Raw genomic sequence first — 19,337 nt, 5'->3', positions numbered from 1 at the left:
CATGGCTGCCACCTGGTGGGAGCCACCATCATCTCTAGGCCAGATTGCTACAGTGGCCTCCTAACTGATTTCCCTGCTTTCACCCCTGCCTCCTAGAATCTACTTAGTGCAGTACCCGGAGCGAGCCTTTCAAACCGAAGTCAGCTTTTGGCACGTCTCGGCTCAAAAGCTTCCACAGGCTTTCTTTCTCACTCAGAGGCCAGGCCAGTGTCCTTACAATGCCCTGTGAGGCTTTCTGTGACCTGCCCCTCTAATAACCTCTCTAACCTCATCTCCAGTTCTCTTTTCCTTTTTTTTTTTTTTTGAGGGGAGGGAGGGACAGAGGGAGAGAGAGGGAAAGAGAATCCCTAGAAGGCTCCACAGCAGGGTGGAGCCTGATGCGGGCTTTGATCTCACCCCACCCAGAGATCATGACCTGAATGGAAATCCGGAGTCGGACACTTAACGGACTGAGCCACCCGGGCGTCCCCTCCAGTTCTGTTTTCCTTGCTCACTCTGTTCTAGCCACACTGGCCTCCTTAATTCTTGAACACACTACTCACCCTCTGCCTTCGAGTCTGCCCTGGCTGTCCTTTCTGCCAGGAATGCTCTTCTCCCAGCGGATGGACACTTCCTCCATTTCCTTCAGGTCTTTATGCAAATATTACCTCCTCAAGGGGGCCGACTTAGCCATTGTATTTTGAACTGCAGTCTTTCCTTTTCTCCCTGCCCTTTCAGTCCCCTTGTCCTCCTGTAGTTTTTTGTTTTTCATTGTTCTTATCAACTTCTGAGATAGTTATCATGTTTGGGGTTCATTCCCAACGGGTCTCTTCCCAGTGAATGTAAGTTCCTTCAGAGCAGGGATCTTTGTTTTGTTTACTGATATAACAGAAGCTCCTTGAAGAGTACCTGGCATCTTGTAGGAGAGCTCGATCTATTTGTTGAATAAACAAGTGAATCCCCAACGCAGAAATAGACTCAAATCCTTTCCACCCAGGCCTCAAATTATTTACACAGGAAAAGTTCCAAAGAAAATAAGTAACTCATAGTTCAAAGTGAGAAAAGTGAGGAAACAAGGCACCAAAAAAGGATAAGCATAAAAAAACGATCCAGAAAGATTTTGTAACAGTCTTATTATGCAAAAGTAAAAAATTACGGTTAAGCGTGTTTTTGTTTTATTTTTAAACTTTTAAATTAATTTATTTTTTAATCTTTGGTTTTTCTCTTCAGCATGTTTTAAAGAAAAGAAGTTCTTAAAACTAAGAGCAGGGTAAAGAAACTAAAAAATGATCAAGTAAATTAAACAATAATTTCTAGATATGAAAATATGCTAATTAAAATGAAAAACTTCAGCGGGCAGATTTAACAGCCTATTAGACACAGCTGAAGACAGTAGATCTGGGAAAAATTATCTACCATGCAGTTCTGAAGCAAAGATTGGAAAATATGTTTTCAGGGGTGTCGGGCAGCTAAGACATGAAAGATAGTGTTATTATGGTATAAAAAAATAATAGCTGATGATTCCCAGCATTGTTGGAAGACACGAGGAAACCTATCAGTTCCAACACACGATAAATGAAAAGAAATTCTCACCCAGGCACAGAGAAGCTGCAGTATACCAAAGAGATCTCACAAGCAATTGTTTTTATTTTATTTTATTTTTTTTATTTTTTATTTTTTAAAAGATTTTATTTATTTATTTGACAGAGAGAGAGACAGCCAGCGAGAGAGGGAACACAAGCAGGGGGAGTGGGAGAGGAAGAAGCAGGCTCATAGCAGAGGAGCCTGATGTGGGGCTCGATCCCATAACGTCGGGATCACGCCCTGAGCCGAAGGCAGACGCTTAACCACTGTGCCACCCAGGCGCCCCAAGCAATTGTTTTTTAAAAAACAAAAAAGGCAAATCACACATACTCTTAAAAAACCCAACAATTAAATTTATGAGTGACCCTTGACTAACAAAAACAGAAGCCAGAAGATAATGTCAGTGTTCTGAGATAGAGAGAAAGAGGAACTAAGCTGAATTCATTACCTGCTTGAACTATCTTTTTGCCAGATGGACAAAAACAGAGACTTTAGGACGCAGATTGGAGGAAATTATAAAGAAAAATGTATTTCAGGCAGAAGGAAAAGATTACAAATAAAATGTCTGAGATTCAAGAGGGGACAGTGAGCAAAGACGTTGGTAAATATTTAAATACAACTCAGCAACATCAAAACAATAAAACAAAGTAATGTCAGATTTGTTTTGAGACACATCTGAACCAAGGTACTTTTATAGCTTATAGATTGGAAAAAGGGTGATCACAGTTGATGCATGAAGGTTTTTGTATTTTTCAGTAGGAAGATAATCTCCTGATAAACTGTAGACTGTATTAGATATGCATGTTAATATTGCTAGGAAAATGTCTGAAATAGGCCTGACTGTTTAACTTCCAAATAAGTACAAGGAAAAAATTAAAAAGAAAAAAGAAGAAACCCCTCATTCCAGAAGAAGGAAAGAAATCAGGGGGAAATGTATTTGAAAAGGCATAATAAAATAAGTAAGTTAAAATATTTAAAAAGAAATAATAATAAATATAAATGCTAAATTTGGGGCGCCTGGGTGGCACAGCGGTTAAGCGTCTGCCTTCGGCTCAGGGTGTGATCCCAGCGTTCTGGGATCGAGCCCCACATCAGGCTCCTCCGTTGGGAGCCTGCTTCTTCCTCTCCCACTCCCCCTGCTTGTGTTCCCTCTCTCGCTGGCTGTCTCTGTCTCTGTCTCTGTCGAATAAATAAATAAAAATAAAAAAAAATGCTAAATTTGTCAGTTAAAGGAAAGCAATTGTCAGACTAAAAACTCTAACTGGAAGTTAGAAAAAGAGATAGACAAATATTAAACTAAGCTGTTATAACTATATTAATATCAGACAAAGTAAACTTTGAACAAAAAAATGTCATTGAAATGTCAGTGCATAATGATAAAAGACCCAGAAAATCAAACAGTTCTGAACTTGTATACAGTGAATAATGTGGCCTGAAAATATAAAGCAAAAATTAACAGCAATCAAAGATAAATGCCCAATGGAGTAGGGAATTTTTTACATAATTTTCTAAGTTACTAATAGATTAAGCAAACAAAAAAGGCTGAGGACCATCAAGCTCATTCTCATGGACATGTATAAACGATACATATCATTTTTTAGACTATATTTTTTTCAAGCAAATATGAAAGTCTTTGAAAATTGATCATGTGCTAGGTTATATAACATGAGCCTGAAGAATTGTTGTCATAAAAACCACATTCTTTGACCACAATGCAGTTATGACAAAAAGATAAACAAAAAAAGTCCCAGCTGGAGAAGTTAAAATACAACAAAGGTTTTAGGAATGCAAGTCTAAAGAGAAATTGTAATGGAAACATGAAAATACTTAAAACTGTACAATGGAAATATTAAAATAAAGTTGTCTGTATAGTTAAAGCAATATTTAGAGGAAGATTTATAGCCCAAGTTCTTCCATTTAGGAAAGAAAAAAAGGCTCAGTATGAATGAATTAAGCATGTAAGGAGTTTGAAAATTAAGAATATAATAAATCTAAAAGAGAGGGGAGAAATAGCATACATCCATGATACAGAAGATAAATATTCAATAAAGAGGATCAATGAGACCAAGGTTGATTCTTTGAAGAGACTAAAAATAGAGAAGTGTCTGGTAAGATTTTTTCAAGAAGAAGAAAAAAGGAACATCTCAAATAAAAGGGATGAAAATGTAGATATAGCTACTGATTCAGGAAAGAATAAGTGAAAAAAGGATATCATGAAATTTAAACCAATAGTTTTGAAACATACATGAAATGTATAAGGAAAAATATGTTTATCAAAATTAACGCTGATTTAAAAAGAAATAGAAAATATGGGTCCTGCGTTAGCCTGGAAGTAAATTGCATCTCGTAGTTTAAGATTTTTCCACAATGAGAACAGCTAGCCTAGATACCTATAGGGTTATATTCTACCCAATGTTTAAAGAATAAATCATTCTGTTTATATACAAACACTTCCAAAGAATAGAAGAAAGTATGATCACTAATTTATGAGATTAGCGATACTCCACTGCAAAAGATAGACAAGGGTTGAAGAAGAGAGGAGAATCTCAATTTCAGTCATGAACTTGGCTACAAAAATCCTAAATAAAACGTTAGCAAAGCATGTCCTGCAATAGAAAGATAATATCAGATTGGGTTTCGCCAGGAAGGCAAGTTGAATAATATTAGACAATCAGTTTTCTGGAAATAACACTTTAGGTGAATTGTCCCAACCCTCCTACTAAAAACAAAGAGATTGGACAAATTGCACTATACACACGCACACAAATCTTCAAAGCATCAGAGAGCTAAGAATGTAGTGAAGAATCACTGGGCCATCTTTTTTCCGGAAAGAATTGACCTACTTTTCCCCTGGAAGTGGGGGGTGGGGGGTGGGGAGTGGGAGTTTTCTGACCACCCAAGAAGCAAGTGAGAGGCTGAGTAGGGCTTTCAAAAGTCATCCAAAACTAGAGCAACAGAAGGTCAAGTCCGGAGCCCACCAAAGTGTGTGCATATGGAGGGAGGTATTGGTAAAGTCCTCATGCTTTGCCTTGGCCTGTGTCCTTGGACCAAGGGTGAACTGTAAGAAAACCAGAGCATGTGTGCATTTCAGCCCAGCTTCGAATCATCTCAGGCACAGGAAATGCAATAAAGTTATCTAGGATTATAAGGGCCCCCAGGTGCTGGACAGAAGCAGACAGAAGTCCTCTCTGGGAAAGATATCATCCTCTTAGGATTCAAATTACTTTGTAGTTTTTCAAATTCAATGAGTGCCACGCAATACAAATTAATCAGGCAAACGAGGAAAGGCAGCATGGATGAGAACGGGTATAAACAACAAAATAGAAACGGACCCAGAAGTTATTACAAACACATGAAGGAAATTAAGTCACCAATATTCAATCTGTTGATTAAATTACCAGGAAATGCGTTCATAAACAAAGCTGGAGAAAATGTAGAACTGCACATTAAGAGGGGAAAGTAAATTATAGTTTATGAAGGAGGGTTTGTATATTTATAAAATAATTTGTTAGGTATACGAATCTTTTTATAGCTTTGTGTGACTTTTCCTGTGATATATTCTTCCCACCTAGTATTTTGTCTTGTTTTTATTTTTTTTTTTTTTAAGATTTTATGTATTTACTCAACAGAGAGAGAGAGAGAGCATAAGCGGGGGTGTGGGGAAGGGCAGAGGGAGAGGGAGAAGCAGGTTTCCCACTGAGCAGGGGGCCCGACACGGGGCTTGATCCCAGGACCCCGGGATCATGACCTGAGCCGAAGGCAGATGCTTAACCGACTGAGCCACCCAGGTGCCCCACTCTTGTCTTTAAGTGAGACATAGAAACTTTTTTCCCTGAGTTTTAACTAAAGTCTTCTGGCCACTTTTTCTCTTTCTACAGAATGAACATGTCAATTACGTAGATGTTGGTGGCGCTTATGTGGGGCCAACCCAGAACAGAATCTTACGGCTCTCTAAAGAACTAGGGCTAGAGACTTACAAAGTGAACGTAAGTGAACGTCTCGTGCAATATGTCAAGGTAAGTCTGACATTTTACTCAAGTCATCAGCGGGAGAGCACCGTACTTGGGAAAATACTTGGTTTTGTTTTTAGTTGTTGTTTCTCAAAGCAATTGTACCAATAGGCTCTCAGCTTTACGGTAGTGTTCCATGTTTTCTTTTTTCTTTTTAAAAAATCCTTGTGGACTCTGGGAATCACTGCCAGGGGTCAGGTCTCAGCTTGTCCCTCCTCCATATCACCCACTGTAACCCTTGAAGGCTGCACCCTCACCCCCAGTCCAACTGGAGTAGGAGGTGCTCAGGTGTTTGGTTTTTTGTTTTTGTCTTTTCACCGTTTATGGAGAGTGGGGGGGGGCGGGGAATTGGGGGGAGCAGGAGTCACCTGTGGCAGACACACACACACAGAGCCGCAGGCAGCCCCCGAGGCACCTATGAGGCAATTCTAAGGCCCCAAGGAGCACAGTAGGCTGAGGCCAGTTCTTAAGATTGAACAGGTTATTCATTCTCATTCTTACCTGACATTTCTTTGCACACTTGATAATTTCCTCTGTGTCGGGCCTTGTCTCTTGGGGAGTCTGGCTGGGTTGTGCAGTTTCTCACTGTGGAAACAAGGTTGTTTCAACTCTGCTGATAATCCACGCAAGAAAAGGGAGCTATTGCCAGTGTTATTCCTTCTTACCGAAGCCAAACATGGAGCATCTGGAGTCTGGAGATGGGCCTTGAGAGGTCAAGTTCTCTGACCTGCCATTGCAGCCCATTTCCTGGAACTAGCATCACGAGGGCAGGGCTCATTTACTCTTTTTTTTTTTTTAAACATTTATGTATTTATTTGAGAGAGAGCATGGGGGGATGGGAGGGGGTAGAGGGAGAGGGAGAGAGTCTTAAGCAGACTGGGCGCTGAGCAGGGAGCCCGACGCGGAGCTTGATCTCAACGACCCTGAGATCACTACCTGAGCCAAAACCAAAGGTTGGAGGCTTAACCCGTTGCACCACGCAGGCGCCCCTCATTTACTTATTCTAATGCCAGGATTCCCACACCAGTAACCACATCATTTCTCAACAGCTTCACCCCAGGCTCCAGACCCTTGGGGAAATTCTGCTGGTTTGGGATGCTTGGGGGAAGAGTCTGGCAAAACCAAATCCAGAAATCCAGGGACGAATGAAGAAAGTGTAAGAGTATAAAAAATTACACGAAGTGTTGATGAACGCTGGCTTCCAGAGGCTTCACGATCACAAAGGGAAAAACCCCTTTGCATCCCCACTTTCTCTTTTCTGCAAGGCCTGGTGTTTCCCTGAACTACTCAATAATAACAACACTGAGAACGATAGCTACTAACATTTGCTGAGCACTTTTACGTGTATCAGCATACGTAACGTATTCGCACTCAACTACTGATTACACAAACGTTCATGGACATTCACTCTCTAGTCCAACTGGGAAGCAAATGAGTTGATGATTGTCCTGGAATCTGAGCAGACTCATGCTTCTCATCTCTTCCTCTCTAACATTCAGGAGCTGAGAGATTTTTCTTTTCCCTGGAGGCTCCCAGTAAAGAACCAAGTGCTTTTTTTATGCATGAACTCATGACATCACCTTGTTAGGCAGGCTTGATTGTCCTCATGTTACAGAGGAGAAAGCTGAGATTCAGAGAAGAAAGCAACTTGACAAGGCTATGAAACTAGTAATGGTCTGCCTCCCCCCGAGCTCCTACTGTTCATGAATCCGAGGACTGACTTACAAAGAAGCATATATTTAAGGGAGTAAACTAAATACCATTCTTTTCATTTAAGACATAATCTCATCTAAAGAAAAGATGGGCTCTAGAAATACTATTAAACCATCCTCTCACATTCTTTAACCTGCCAAAGAACACATATTTCCCCCCAAGATAGACAGCAATGTTAAGGTCAAACAATAGTGGGTCAGTGAGAGGTTCATTTATGTTACCTGAATGAGTGCCTTTCTGCTAGTGATTCTAATAAATTGTATTATTTCTGCAATGAGAAATGGTGTGGGAGATGTTTTTATAATGACCAGGAAGCTGTAAAGTGAAGAGGCCAGATTAGAGAAATTTTATAGTCCATGTAATATTATTAATAAACCATACAGCAAAAAATAATTCCACTTATTTAAAAATATCTCAACCCTTACTGTTCCGTCCACTTCTGGGAGAAAACATGGACTTTTCCCATCACCATAGGGCATTGGGCTAATAATGCAAATTATCTTTGTGACATGCTCTGCATTGGCTCTCGTGACAACCCCAGCTTTTCTAATTTCCCACAGTGCATTCTTTTCAGTAAGTAACCCCAAAATGGTGGTGGGTGAATCACCAGAAGATTGCCATTGTCTAGTTAAAACTAAGCCATATTAATTTTCCCAGTGTGCAGCCTTTTTTTTTTCTTTTTGAAGATTTTATTTATTTGAGAGAGAGAGAGCACAGAGGGAGAGGGAGAAGCAGGCCTCCCGCTGAGCAGGGAGCCCGATGCGGGACTCGATCCCTGGACGCTGAGACCATGACCCGAGCCGAAGGCAGACACCCAACAGACTGACCCACCCAGGCGCACCCCCTGCCCTGGCCGTGCGCAGCCCTAAAGAATGCCTCAGTTATTTCTTCTGTCAGCAGACTGTAGTGCATCCGTTTCAGTGTATTCTAGGATAATTTTAGTATTCACCAGAGAATTATTCGTGACCTTTGGTAGATTGCATTGACAGGGCACACTTTGACACGACAGTGTGCAGTTCCAAGCCTGAGCCTTTGAGCTGAGCAATGGGGCTAGACATCCAGGGGCGTTTTTCACCCTGTCCCTTCCCAGGGAGTCTCTGTCTGTCTACTTCATACATAGAAGGTTCACGTCATTCTTGCTAAATTCATTCATCAGTTCAATAAATAGTTCCTGTATAGTCTTCTCTGTACAAGATATTGTTCTGGGCTGGAAATGGTGGACACAGGATCAAAGTTTCTGCTCGCGTGGAGCTCACCATTAGCTAACATGTCTGCCCGTATCCTTCATGGATCTTGTGAATGGAATACCTATTCTGATTCTTTTTTCTTCAGTTTATTTATTTTTTTAGTAATCTTTACACCCGACGTGAGGCTCAGACTCACAACCCCTGAGATCGAGAGTTGCATACTCTACCTACTGAGCCGGCCGGGTGCCCTAGTAGATCCTGATTCTTCTAGAATAGGTTTTTGAACAGGTTTTACAAATGTGGTGAATTTGATATGGGTCTGTCTAGGAGATCATATCTGATTTGTGAAATTAAATTAACCATGTTGTCTTTACCCTAAACGGTGGATTTGATGTGGCATCAGCTAGGTGTGTTTAATTTTTTTTTTTTTAAGATTTTATTTATTTATTTGACAAAGATAGAGATAGCCAGCGAGAAAGGGAACACAAGCAGGGGGAGCGGGAGAGGAAGAAGCAGGCTCATAGCGGAGGAGCCTGATGTGGGGCTCGATCCCATAACGCCAGGATCACGCCCTGAGCCGAAGGCAGACGCTTAACCGCTGTGCCACCCAGGCGCCCTGCTAGGTGTGTTTAAAACATTATCTCGTCTTTTCCTCTGGATGGTTGTAAGGGAAGCAGGTGGACTTGAGTGCTTCTTGGATTGATTGATCCATGACTCGCATTAGTAAATTGGATGCCCCATCACGATGATTATTTTTATGAGTAAGTTTCATGGAGTTGTGGACACTTTTGGTAAGTTTTGCAGTGCTAAGTCTTGGAGAGGAAGGAAGAGATGCTTGATTTCCTTTTTCTTTTTTCTTCTTTTTAAAGATTTTATTTATTCGAGGGAGAGAAAGAGAGGGAGAGCACAAGTAGGCAGAGGGAGAGGGAGAAGCAGGCTCCCCGAAGGGAGACGCTTAACGGACTAAGCCACCCAGGTGCCCCCCCTTTTTTCTTTTAAAGGGTTCTTCCAGATCTTAATAATGCATGTATGCTGTAGAGAGAGGAACACTGCCTCCAGAGATGGAGGAAGGCATTTTTCAGGCGCTGCTCTGCAGGAGAAATTGACACATTTATGCATTCCCATTTTCTCCCCGCTTTCACGCCGTAAATAAAAATGGAGACTATAAATATATACCACACATTTCTTTTTAGAGAATGGTGTGATACAAATTTATTTAAAACAACATAGGCTTTCCTGATAGTAACAGCTCGCCAAGCAAGTTTTCCTAGTATGGGTTCTTTTCTTCCCACAGCCGTTTACTTGAGGTTTCTATGCCAACGACTGAAATCAAAGGCTTTTCAGAATGTGTGTGTGCTCTGGAATACTAAGTAAAAAAATTTTTTGTTGTTGCTAAGAGGTGAACTCTGTTTTAGCCAGTAGGCTGTGTTGAAAGCCGGGGATTTCTTTTTTTCTTAGTTTGTCTTAATGCTTGCCAGAAATAACGGCATTATGTGGCCCCTTGCTTTATGATGGAGTGTTTCTTTGGGATTAGGGACATATATTTTTAAGCTTTCAACCGTTCCATACCAAGTCACCGAAAGTTATGCTTTCGCTTTCAAGTCTGCTCAGTAGGACAGGCAAGAAACCAAAGGCGTTCGGCTCTTGTAGGGATGTTGCTTACTGGTGTCTTTGTCTCCTTTCCTTCCATCTGTAATGGGCTTCTATTGGTGTCACCTTATTTGAGTGATCCTATGAGGTAGTAAGTATTTCCCCCCATCTTACAGATGAGAAAACTGAGGCTGAGAAAGCTTAGGTGCCAAAGGAAGGCTTTCCAGGTCTTGAGTCTAGGGTCCTGTGGGTTGCATCACATCATTCCGTATTGTGCAGGCAGAAAGTCAATGTGTAAATCCCTTTAAGAAACCGCTGTGAGGTATGACAAAAATCACCTCACCCAAGAGGGTTCTGGACTCCTAATATGACACTCGGGCAGTAGGGACTCCTGTGGACCTGGCCTGCTGTGGACACAGGCACTGGGAGCCCTATATGGTGTCATTCACCAGGGTGGCGTCTTCTCTCACACCCTGAGCCATAAATCTGGCATCGCTCTGGCCTTCAGTGAGCTCTTGACTCCTGAGCAGCCCCCAGGCCACCCCAGTTAGGCACAGCAGGCTGAAGACTACAGATGGGTTCTGTTACTGTGTGAAAATACTAAGTCTAGAGGTCTAGGGCATGGTTTGGAATTGTTAGCCATATATTCTTTTTGTGAAGTGATTTATGTGAACTCATTCGTCAAAGTATGATCGAGATAAGAGTATCTTATTTTATGCCATTATGTCCTCCCTGGCTTAAAAAGAAAAAAAAAAAAAAAGAATAGAAAGGAAAAAAGAGTGGGGCACCTGGATGGCTCAGTTGGTTGAGCGTCCAACTCTTGATTTCGGCTCAGGGCATGATCTCATAGGTCGTGGGGTCGGACTCTGCACTGGGCTCTGTGCTCAGTGGGGAGTCTGCTTGAAAATCCTCTTTCCTTCTCTCTCTGCCCTTCCTTGCCCTTTAAAAACAAATGAGGCTTTAAAAAAAAAAAGGAAAAAAAGAAAGGATTTAAAATAATTTGTATAAATCGGGGTAGAGATGAAAAAAAAAACAATTAGATAAGAACAGGCACATGGTAAATGGGCAGGTGCTCATGATAAATTCTGTTTGATCATAGATTATTTGCTTTCTTCTCTAAATTACAGTTATACATGGGTTTTTAAAAGCAGAGAGGCTAAACATGTTCATATATTCTCACCTTGATCTGTCAAGGGTTTAGTACAGAGATATATGGATGTTGCTTGTAAAAAATAGTTTTTAGTAACTTCCATTCTTTTCCACCTTCCCATTTTAAGAAGACTTCATGTCTTTCTTTTTTTTGTTGTTGTTTTTGCTTATTTCTTGTGTTTACAGGAAAGCGTAATGACAGAAATTCCTCTTAAAGCCTTGTACTGTTTGGAAAGCTAGGTCAGCATTAGCCATTTTCTCTCAAAGCCTCCTTTCTTTTTCCTATAAACTTTCAGGGAGAAATCTCCGATCTAGTTTGTAGAGCATAAAGCTTCTATTTGGTTGAAGTGACAGCCCGATATATAGAAAAGTCAGGTTAATTGTTAGATTTTTTTTCCTTTCTGTTTTTTTTTTCTTTTTTAAAAAAATTGTGGGGGCCCCTGGGTGGCTCAGTTGGTTAAGCGTCTGACTCTTCATTTCGGCTCAGATCATGATCTCGGGGTCGTGGGATCAAGCCCCGCATCAGGCATGGAGCCTGCTTAAGATTCTCTCTCTCCGTTTCCCTCTGCCCCTCCCTGCCCCACATGCGCGCGTGCGCACGCCCTCAAAAAAAAAAAATTCTGGTAAAATGCACATAACATAAAAATTTATCTGCTTAACCTTGAGGTGTACAATTCAGCGACATTAGGTACAGTCACGTGATTGTGCTCCCATCATCTGTTCACAGAACTCTTTTCATCTTCTTGCTATTCATTTTTAATAGAGGCCAGTTCATTACAGCAGTCCTTTTCTTTTTTTTTCCTTTTTTTTTTTTAAAGATTTTATTTATTTATTTGACAGAGATAGAGACAGCCAGCGAGAGAGGGAACACAAGCAGGGGGAGTGGGAGAGGAAGAAGCAGGCTCCTAGCGGAGGAGCCTGATGTGGGGCTCGATCCCATAACGCCGGGATCACGCCCTGAGCCGAAGGCAGACGCTTAACCGCTGTGCCACCCAGGCGCCCCTAGCAGTCCTTTTCTAAGCATTCGTTGAAAAGTGGTCTAGAGTCAGCCTCTGTGACTCAGTGAACTGGCTTTCAGTGGCAGCGCAGAAAGGGGATTCGGTCACACACAAAGGATTTCTCTCAGGCTGTGGAACTTTGCAGTCATCTCCTCAAGTGGGGCCTCGGCGTTGCCGTTAGTGGCCAGTGGAACGAAGCGTCCCATAAGCGTTTTCCTCAAGAGAAAATGCTCTAGTCTCCATGATAACCCAACTGCTAGAGGTTCTGAGCTTTCAGGTTCAATGTTGCCAGTTTGAGGTCAAAATCTCCTTTTTCCTCCCCTTACTTTCTACTTCCTCCCTGTTCCCCCCGCTGCAGCCCCTACTTTACCCCCGACCATGAACCCACTATCCGAGCCCAAAGACTTAATCATTGGTCCTGAAGTTTCAAACTTGTGTAGAGTAGCCTTCTAACCGCTGAAACCTGAAACACCCTTGAACAGCCTTGTAAGTCCCATACCTGGTGCATTCTAAGGTATGGGATTTACAAGGACGTTGAGCACACACTGACCCACCAGAGAGTCTTTGCTTTCATTGCCCTGTTCTGCCGTTTAACGGGATCGATGCTGCCACATGTAGCCCTCTATTTCAGGCCTGGACTCTAAGCTTTTTCACTTCTGTGTCAAGCTCATTGAACAAATACCTTTTGAAAACCGGGTGGACCGCCGAGTTTTAGTAAGTGGCAGTTTTCCTCCCTTTAGAGATGGGAGGAATTTGTAAGGATGCACGTGTTTGGTTCAAGGTCCTCCAGAAGTGTGTGTGAGAAAGAGAGACAGACAGATTTGAAAGCCTAGTCGATAACTAACCTTAGCAAACACAGACCTTGAAACTGGAGAGACAAATGAGGATCGTAATGTGAATACCTCCTATCTGAGCAGTCCAGTACTGCTTTCATACCACTTCCTTTTGTTGTTCCCTTTGTGTTTGGGTCTCATGCAACCAGAAGAAGAAAATTCTAGGTGGAATGGCAGAAAATGTGAATGTTAATTACAGTTAAATGTAATGAACGCTTTGACCCCGAATGCTGTGGAAATGAGTCCTTTCCATTTAAAGCCCGTTTCTCATGTCAGGTTTTTCAAACAGGGGGATCGATTTCTGAACGACTAGTCCATTTCCTTTTATTCTGACAGCGCTCGTGCAATTTGTCAGACTCAAATGATACACTGGGAACCTCAGGCTGAGATTTAATTTTGTATGTTTGCCAGAGTACCCAGTGGCCTAGTTTCCACAGCCATATCCTGCAGATAAATGTCTCTGAAAAAACCTCAGGCTTCAGAGACAATGGGAAGAAAGCGCCACTGGCCCACACTTGCTGCCCAGGAGTCATACGTACAAGCTGACTGGAGGCCCGGAAGTGGGCACAGTCGCTAATCTACATAATCATAGGGGCCAGCGAAGTCCTGAGTATCGGTGACTTTTCCCAGTTCGTAGATTTTTTAAAAATCCTTCTCTGATGTTCAGACGTGGGGAAGATGGTGCTGAGGCTCTAATGGCTCCCGGTCCCCTCTCCCTCCCACGTCTCCCCATCATGATCACGGGGGCCCCCGCTGATGTAACTCCGCGCGGTAGGACGGCAGGCCTGCGTCTGCCCCGTCGCTGGGATACACGAGGTGAATGCGCTCAGTTAACAGCCAGTCTGGCAAGAAGCTCTGCTTCGCGCTTGACCGTCTCTACCTGCTCTGACGTACCTCTCTTTGTACTGCCCGGTTCCTGTTGACTCACTGGTGTGGGATGACGTACGTTCTGGTTGAGGAGACGTCCACATGAGGCTGTATTGCCATTAGGAGCATTTGGAAAATAAATCCTCTGGCTATCACGGCTCCTCTTCCTAGGCCCTGTCTTCCTGTGTTCCCTTGGGCCCCCGAGGGTGCCAGCCAGAGTAGGAAGAAAGCATGCCTAAGGGAATATTTTCTAAGCGACATTAATCCCAACAGTGCTTTGCAAGAGAGGGGGTTTCTTGGCCAGATACACTGTGGGAATGCTTCATGTTCTGTCCCTATCGTTGAGTGCCAAGATGTCTGTTAGCAACTTAGGGGTCTTATGAGGATGAGCAGAAAAAAATTTTTTTAAATTAAAAAGAAAAGCTGTTTCACTGTAAGTCGGGATTTCCCGGGTTCATGACCATGGAACCCATTTTTATATAGCATCCATAAAGAGCAGAGTGAGAAATGCGCACATAGGAAATGGTTTTAGACATTTTCATCTTTTTCTCTTCCCTTCAATACCTTACACATAGGGAGTTCTAGTAAATCTGATGGTAGTATTGATTATGGCTATTTTAGAAAAAATGATGATTAGAAAAAAAATGATGAATGGAGTTCATCATTAAAAATCAGCGCAAAATTGCCATTCATTAGAAGATCTTGTCTGAGGTGAGAAAAGAGGGAGTCATTTGTGTAGAAAGAGGCTGGACTCTTTCTGGAGCCTGGAGGAGCTAGATGTGATATCAGATGGGCTATACCTGTAAGAATTGTATTCTCCTCCCCTTTTTAAAAGATTTTATTTATCCATTTGAGAGAGAGAAAGCAAGAGTGAGAGAGGAGAGAGCACAAGCAGGGGGAGAACAGAGGGAGGGGGAGAAGCAGACTCCCCGCTGAGCAGGGAGGCCCACTCGGGGCTCATCCCAGGATCCTGAGATCATGACCTGAGCCTAAGGCAGACACTCAACCGACTGAGCCCCCCAGGCGCCCCTGTATTTACCCTTTTATTCCTCCATTTAACGAGCGTTTCTCGGAACCTCGGTATATACAAGGCAGTGCAGGAGATATAAACGTGTGTGAGGCATAGCCCCTCTCAGGTGTGTTGAAACTAAGTCGGGAAAGTTCTTACATAAATCAGTTTAATAGGGTAGAAAAGAGTGGCGTGCCATGGGCAGCAAAGTGCTTTAGTCTGCCAGAGGAAGCAGAAGTCATTTCCGACTTCTGTTGCAAGGTAGGATCTTTGGGACCATGTTTCTCTCAGAGCTGTATTTACTCACGCCGACAACATCCACACCTAGAAAGTACATCCTAATAGGCTCCCAGTGGAGGGTCCAGCTCAGGGGCGCTGCAGGTCCCATCTTCCTGACATGGAGACTGAGGCACAGAGGGGGCGGACGGGGGAGTCTAAACCAAGAGGGTGGAGTCATGAACTCTGCTTCTGCCTCTGCCAAGGCACCAGCTGGGATTAATTATACATGTACACGCATCTAGCCACATATATGTTATCCACGCACACCCACCCACATATATGCCATACATGTACATGCATCTACCCACACATGTTATCCACGCACACCCACCCACATATATGTCATACATGTACATGCATCTACCCACATATATGTTATCTACGTGCACCCACCCACATATATGTCATACATGTAGATGCGCCTACCCACATATATGTTATCTACGTGCACCCACCCACATATATGTCATACATGTAGATGCGCCTACCCACATATATGTTATCCACGCACACCCACCCACATATATGTCATACATGTACATGCATCTACCCACATATATGTTATCCACGCACACCCACCCACATATATGTCATACATGTACATGCATCTACCCACATATATGTTATCCACGCACACCCACCCACATATATGTCATACATGTACATGCATCTACCCACATATGTTATCTACGTGCACCCACCCACATATATGTCATACATGCACATGCGCCTACCCACATATATGTCATCTACGTGCACCCACCCACATATATGTCATACATGTACATGCGCCTACCCACATATATGTTATCTACGTGCACCCACCCACATATATGTCATACATGTACACATATATACCCACATATATGTTATCTACACACACATACCCACATATATTATATAAGTACACACACATATACCCACATACATGTCACAAATCTAATGTAAACATAACGTGGACCTCTGAATATCTCCAAAGACGTAGTGAACTTACTAAATTCATCAAAAGCTGCCCAAAGATATTACCCTGTGATGCATCTCACTTAGGATGATCACAAGATTTTAATTAGGAGCAAGGAAAACCAAGAGAAATCAGACGTGAAACCCAGGAATCATAATATCAAACACGTAACAGACAAGAATAAAACAAGTAAATGATTTTTTTTTAAAGGTTGATTATTTATTTATTTATTTGAGAGCGAGCGAGAGAGGAAGAGAGACAGAGATAGCGACAGAGCCTGATTTGACTGGCCGTCGTCAGTCCTTAGGGACATGCAAGTCAAAACTACAGGGAGGTACCCCTCTGCCCCCAGCAGGGTGGCGAGGATCACAAAGTCAGTGACGAGTGTTGGTGGCGAAGTGGAGCTATGGAAACCCTCATCCGACACTGGTGGGAACGTAAAATGCTGCTGCTGCTTTGCAAAATAGTTGTGGGCTCTTCTTCAAAATGGGGTGGGGGGAGGATGGAGAGTGACTGTTAATGACTAAGGGTTCCTTCTTCAGGTGACAAAAATGTTCTAAAATTAGATACGGCGAGGGATGCGCAACCCCATTGAATTAGACACTTTAAATGGCTGGATTACCGAGTATGTGCATTTTTTAAAAGATTTTAGTTATTTATTTGAGAGAAAGAGCAAGCACGAGCTGGGGGAGGGAGGCAGAGGGGGAGGGAGAAGCAGAATCCGTGCTGAGCAGGGAGCCCAATGTGGGGCTCGATCCCAGGACCCCGGGATCATGACCTGAGCCACCCAGGCGCCTCTTGAGTATGTGAATTATGTCTTAATAAAGCTGTTCTGGAAACACAGCCACTCATCCTCACAGTGTAACATTTTCATCTTTTTTTCTAACTGCCTGTTTCTCCTGAGTTAGTGGCATTTGTAAGAGGAGAAAGGTCTGTCAATTATCTTTACTTACCCAAGAGCCTCCGGAAGAGCTCAGGCTGCTGCTGTCTTAATTGCTTTGTTTGTAATTTCTGTATAGAACTAGAGTCCCTTGGGAAAGGCAGCTTAACTATTCATTGGAAACCTTTCATTCTTGACGCCGTGGCGTCATTTGTACGTGAGCTTACTGGTTGTCTTTTTGCCCCGAGATGGGACTGCACAGCACACATGCTGCTGCATCGGCTCACAGCCGTTCAAGTCCCGAGAGAGGCACTGAGAATAAGATGAAGTATCAGGTCATGAGCAAACACCCGGTAACGTGCTGCCAGCCCTTGAAAGTCGTGCAGGAAGTTGTACATTACAGTTGGGAAGTTCTCTTCAATATGGAGGGAGCAGAGGCATGGAAAGTGCAAACCACAACGCTGTGCAAATAGAACAAATCCCTGTGTTGGCTGAGTTCCCCCGGGAAATGGGCGGGCGCGGGGCGGTGGGGGGGGGGAAGGCTGAGGATCAGACCCTGGGGAGGCAGTGGATGGAGGAAGGGTTTTGGAAAGAAGAATGGACACTGGCTGGAGACTTGGGGCAAGCTGCACAGTACGATGGGCTAGATGTTCCCATGGTAGGGTAGCTTGTTTTCGGTAGAGTAGAATGATGTAGGTTTGAAGAGAGCTTGGCTAACCTGCATTTGGAAAGGGGAAGAAAATGATTTTTTTTTTAACTCCTAATAAAACACAGTGCTGCCATCCTATTTAATTGGGTGTCTTTTCAGATGATTTCTTTAGTTAAAGCGTTATTAAGTACTGTGGAAAAGAAACCACCAAAAGATTTCTCTTACAGGCTTGTCAAAACACTGGGACAAGAAGGATGCCAAGAAATTCATAGGAGTTGGGCAGGCTTGTTCCTAAACCAGTCTAGAACATATCTGTTTATTTTCAAGATGATTAAAAAATATTTGGCAGCTTTCCTCAGGAGCCTGTGTTGCTCTTTAATAACACCCACTTCCTTTTGTTTAACTAAAACCTAAAAGTACAAAGAGCTGAAACTCTCCAACACGCCAATCAGTAAACGTTACTCGCTTACTCTAAACTTGGGTTTATTTTCTAGGACCAACAATAAAGAATGCTGTGGGAGCTGTAAACTGTCGTCTCCTGGCGATAGTGTCTTGTTATTAGGAACATCAGTACATTGAGGATGTGGTTTCTCAAAGGGATTTAAGTATTTTGGGCACAGTTCCAGGGACATTGTGTCCTAGTCGACCTCAACAATTTCTACTGTGTCAGAGACACTGTGCTTTAGAGATTAAAGGCCACTTTGGAAGCGTTGGAAGGCTTCAGAGTATAGGTACAAAATGAACTTGACCTTTACTCAAGATTTTTTTCCTTTTATTTTCCAAGAGCAGTAGCCATTTGGAAGTATCTAGAAAGTACTGACCCCTTTGTCAGAAAACTGTACAGTCACATTTACGAGCTTGAGAAGGTCGGGCTTGCAGGCTGTTCTCACTCCATCAGGAGACAGCTCCAGGCCCTGCCACTGCACTGCTTTAGGGATTCACACGCGCAAAATGTTGTCTTGAGTTGTCTAGTTTAGAAGCAGGCCATGGACTATGAGAAACAAACTGAGGGCTTCAGAGGGGAGGGGGCTGAGGGAATGGGATAGACCGGTGATGGGTAGTAAGGAGGGCACGTATTGCATGGTGCACTGGGTGTTATATAGAACTAATGAATCATCGAGCCTTACATCGGAAACCAGGGATGTACTGTATGGTGACTAACATAATATAATAAAAAATCATTAAAAAAAAAAAAAAGAAGCAGGCCATGGAGGAAATAAGCCTTCCAGGGTTTCTGAGAAAGCAAGAGGTGACATAGGTGCCTGTTCCCACATATATGCATTTCTTTAGCAGACTTAGGTTTTCTTTTTTTTTTAAGATTTATTTATTCATTTGTCAGAGAGAGAGATAGAGCATGAGCAGAGAGAGAACCTCAAGCAGACTCCACACCAAGTGCAGAGCGCGACGCAGGGATTCGATCTCACGATCCTGAGATCACGACCTGAGCCAAAACCAAGAGTCAGACACTTAGCCGACTGCGCCACCGAGGCTCCCGAGATTTAGGTGTTCTACAGAATAAGAGCAGAGAAGCCAGACATGAAGAGTGAAACTGACTGATGAAATCCCTTTATCAACTTGGTGCCTCTGTCAACGGAATAAAAATTAATGTTGTACGGGGCGCCCAGGTGGCACAGCAGTTAAGCGTCTGC

General features: G+C 42.9%; 1 protein-coding gene across 1 annotated transcript in view; it reads left to right on the top strand.

The window, feature by feature from the left end:
* LOC103679200 (amine oxidase [flavin-containing] A) overlaps nucleotides 1–19,337 on the top strand; it is a 68,898-nt gene that overhangs the window by 24,227 nt on the left and 25,334 nt on the right. Inside the window, exon 3 of the mRNA XM_008708715.2 lies at nucleotides 5,442–5,579. Coding sequence (XP_008706937.1) covers nucleotides 5,442–5,579 — 138 coding nt within the window. The remainder of the gene's footprint in view (nucleotides 1–5,441; nucleotides 5,580–19,337) is intronic.

The sequence above is a fragment of the Ursus maritimus genome (assembly GCF_017311325.1).
Source record: "Ursus maritimus isolate PB19 chromosome X unlocalized genomic scaffold, ASM1731132v1 scaffold_X1, whole genome shotgun sequence".
Lineage (NCBI taxonomy): Eukaryota > Metazoa > Chordata > Mammalia > Carnivora > Ursidae > Ursus > Ursus maritimus.
This window is presented reverse-complemented; position numbering and strand designations above follow the sequence as displayed.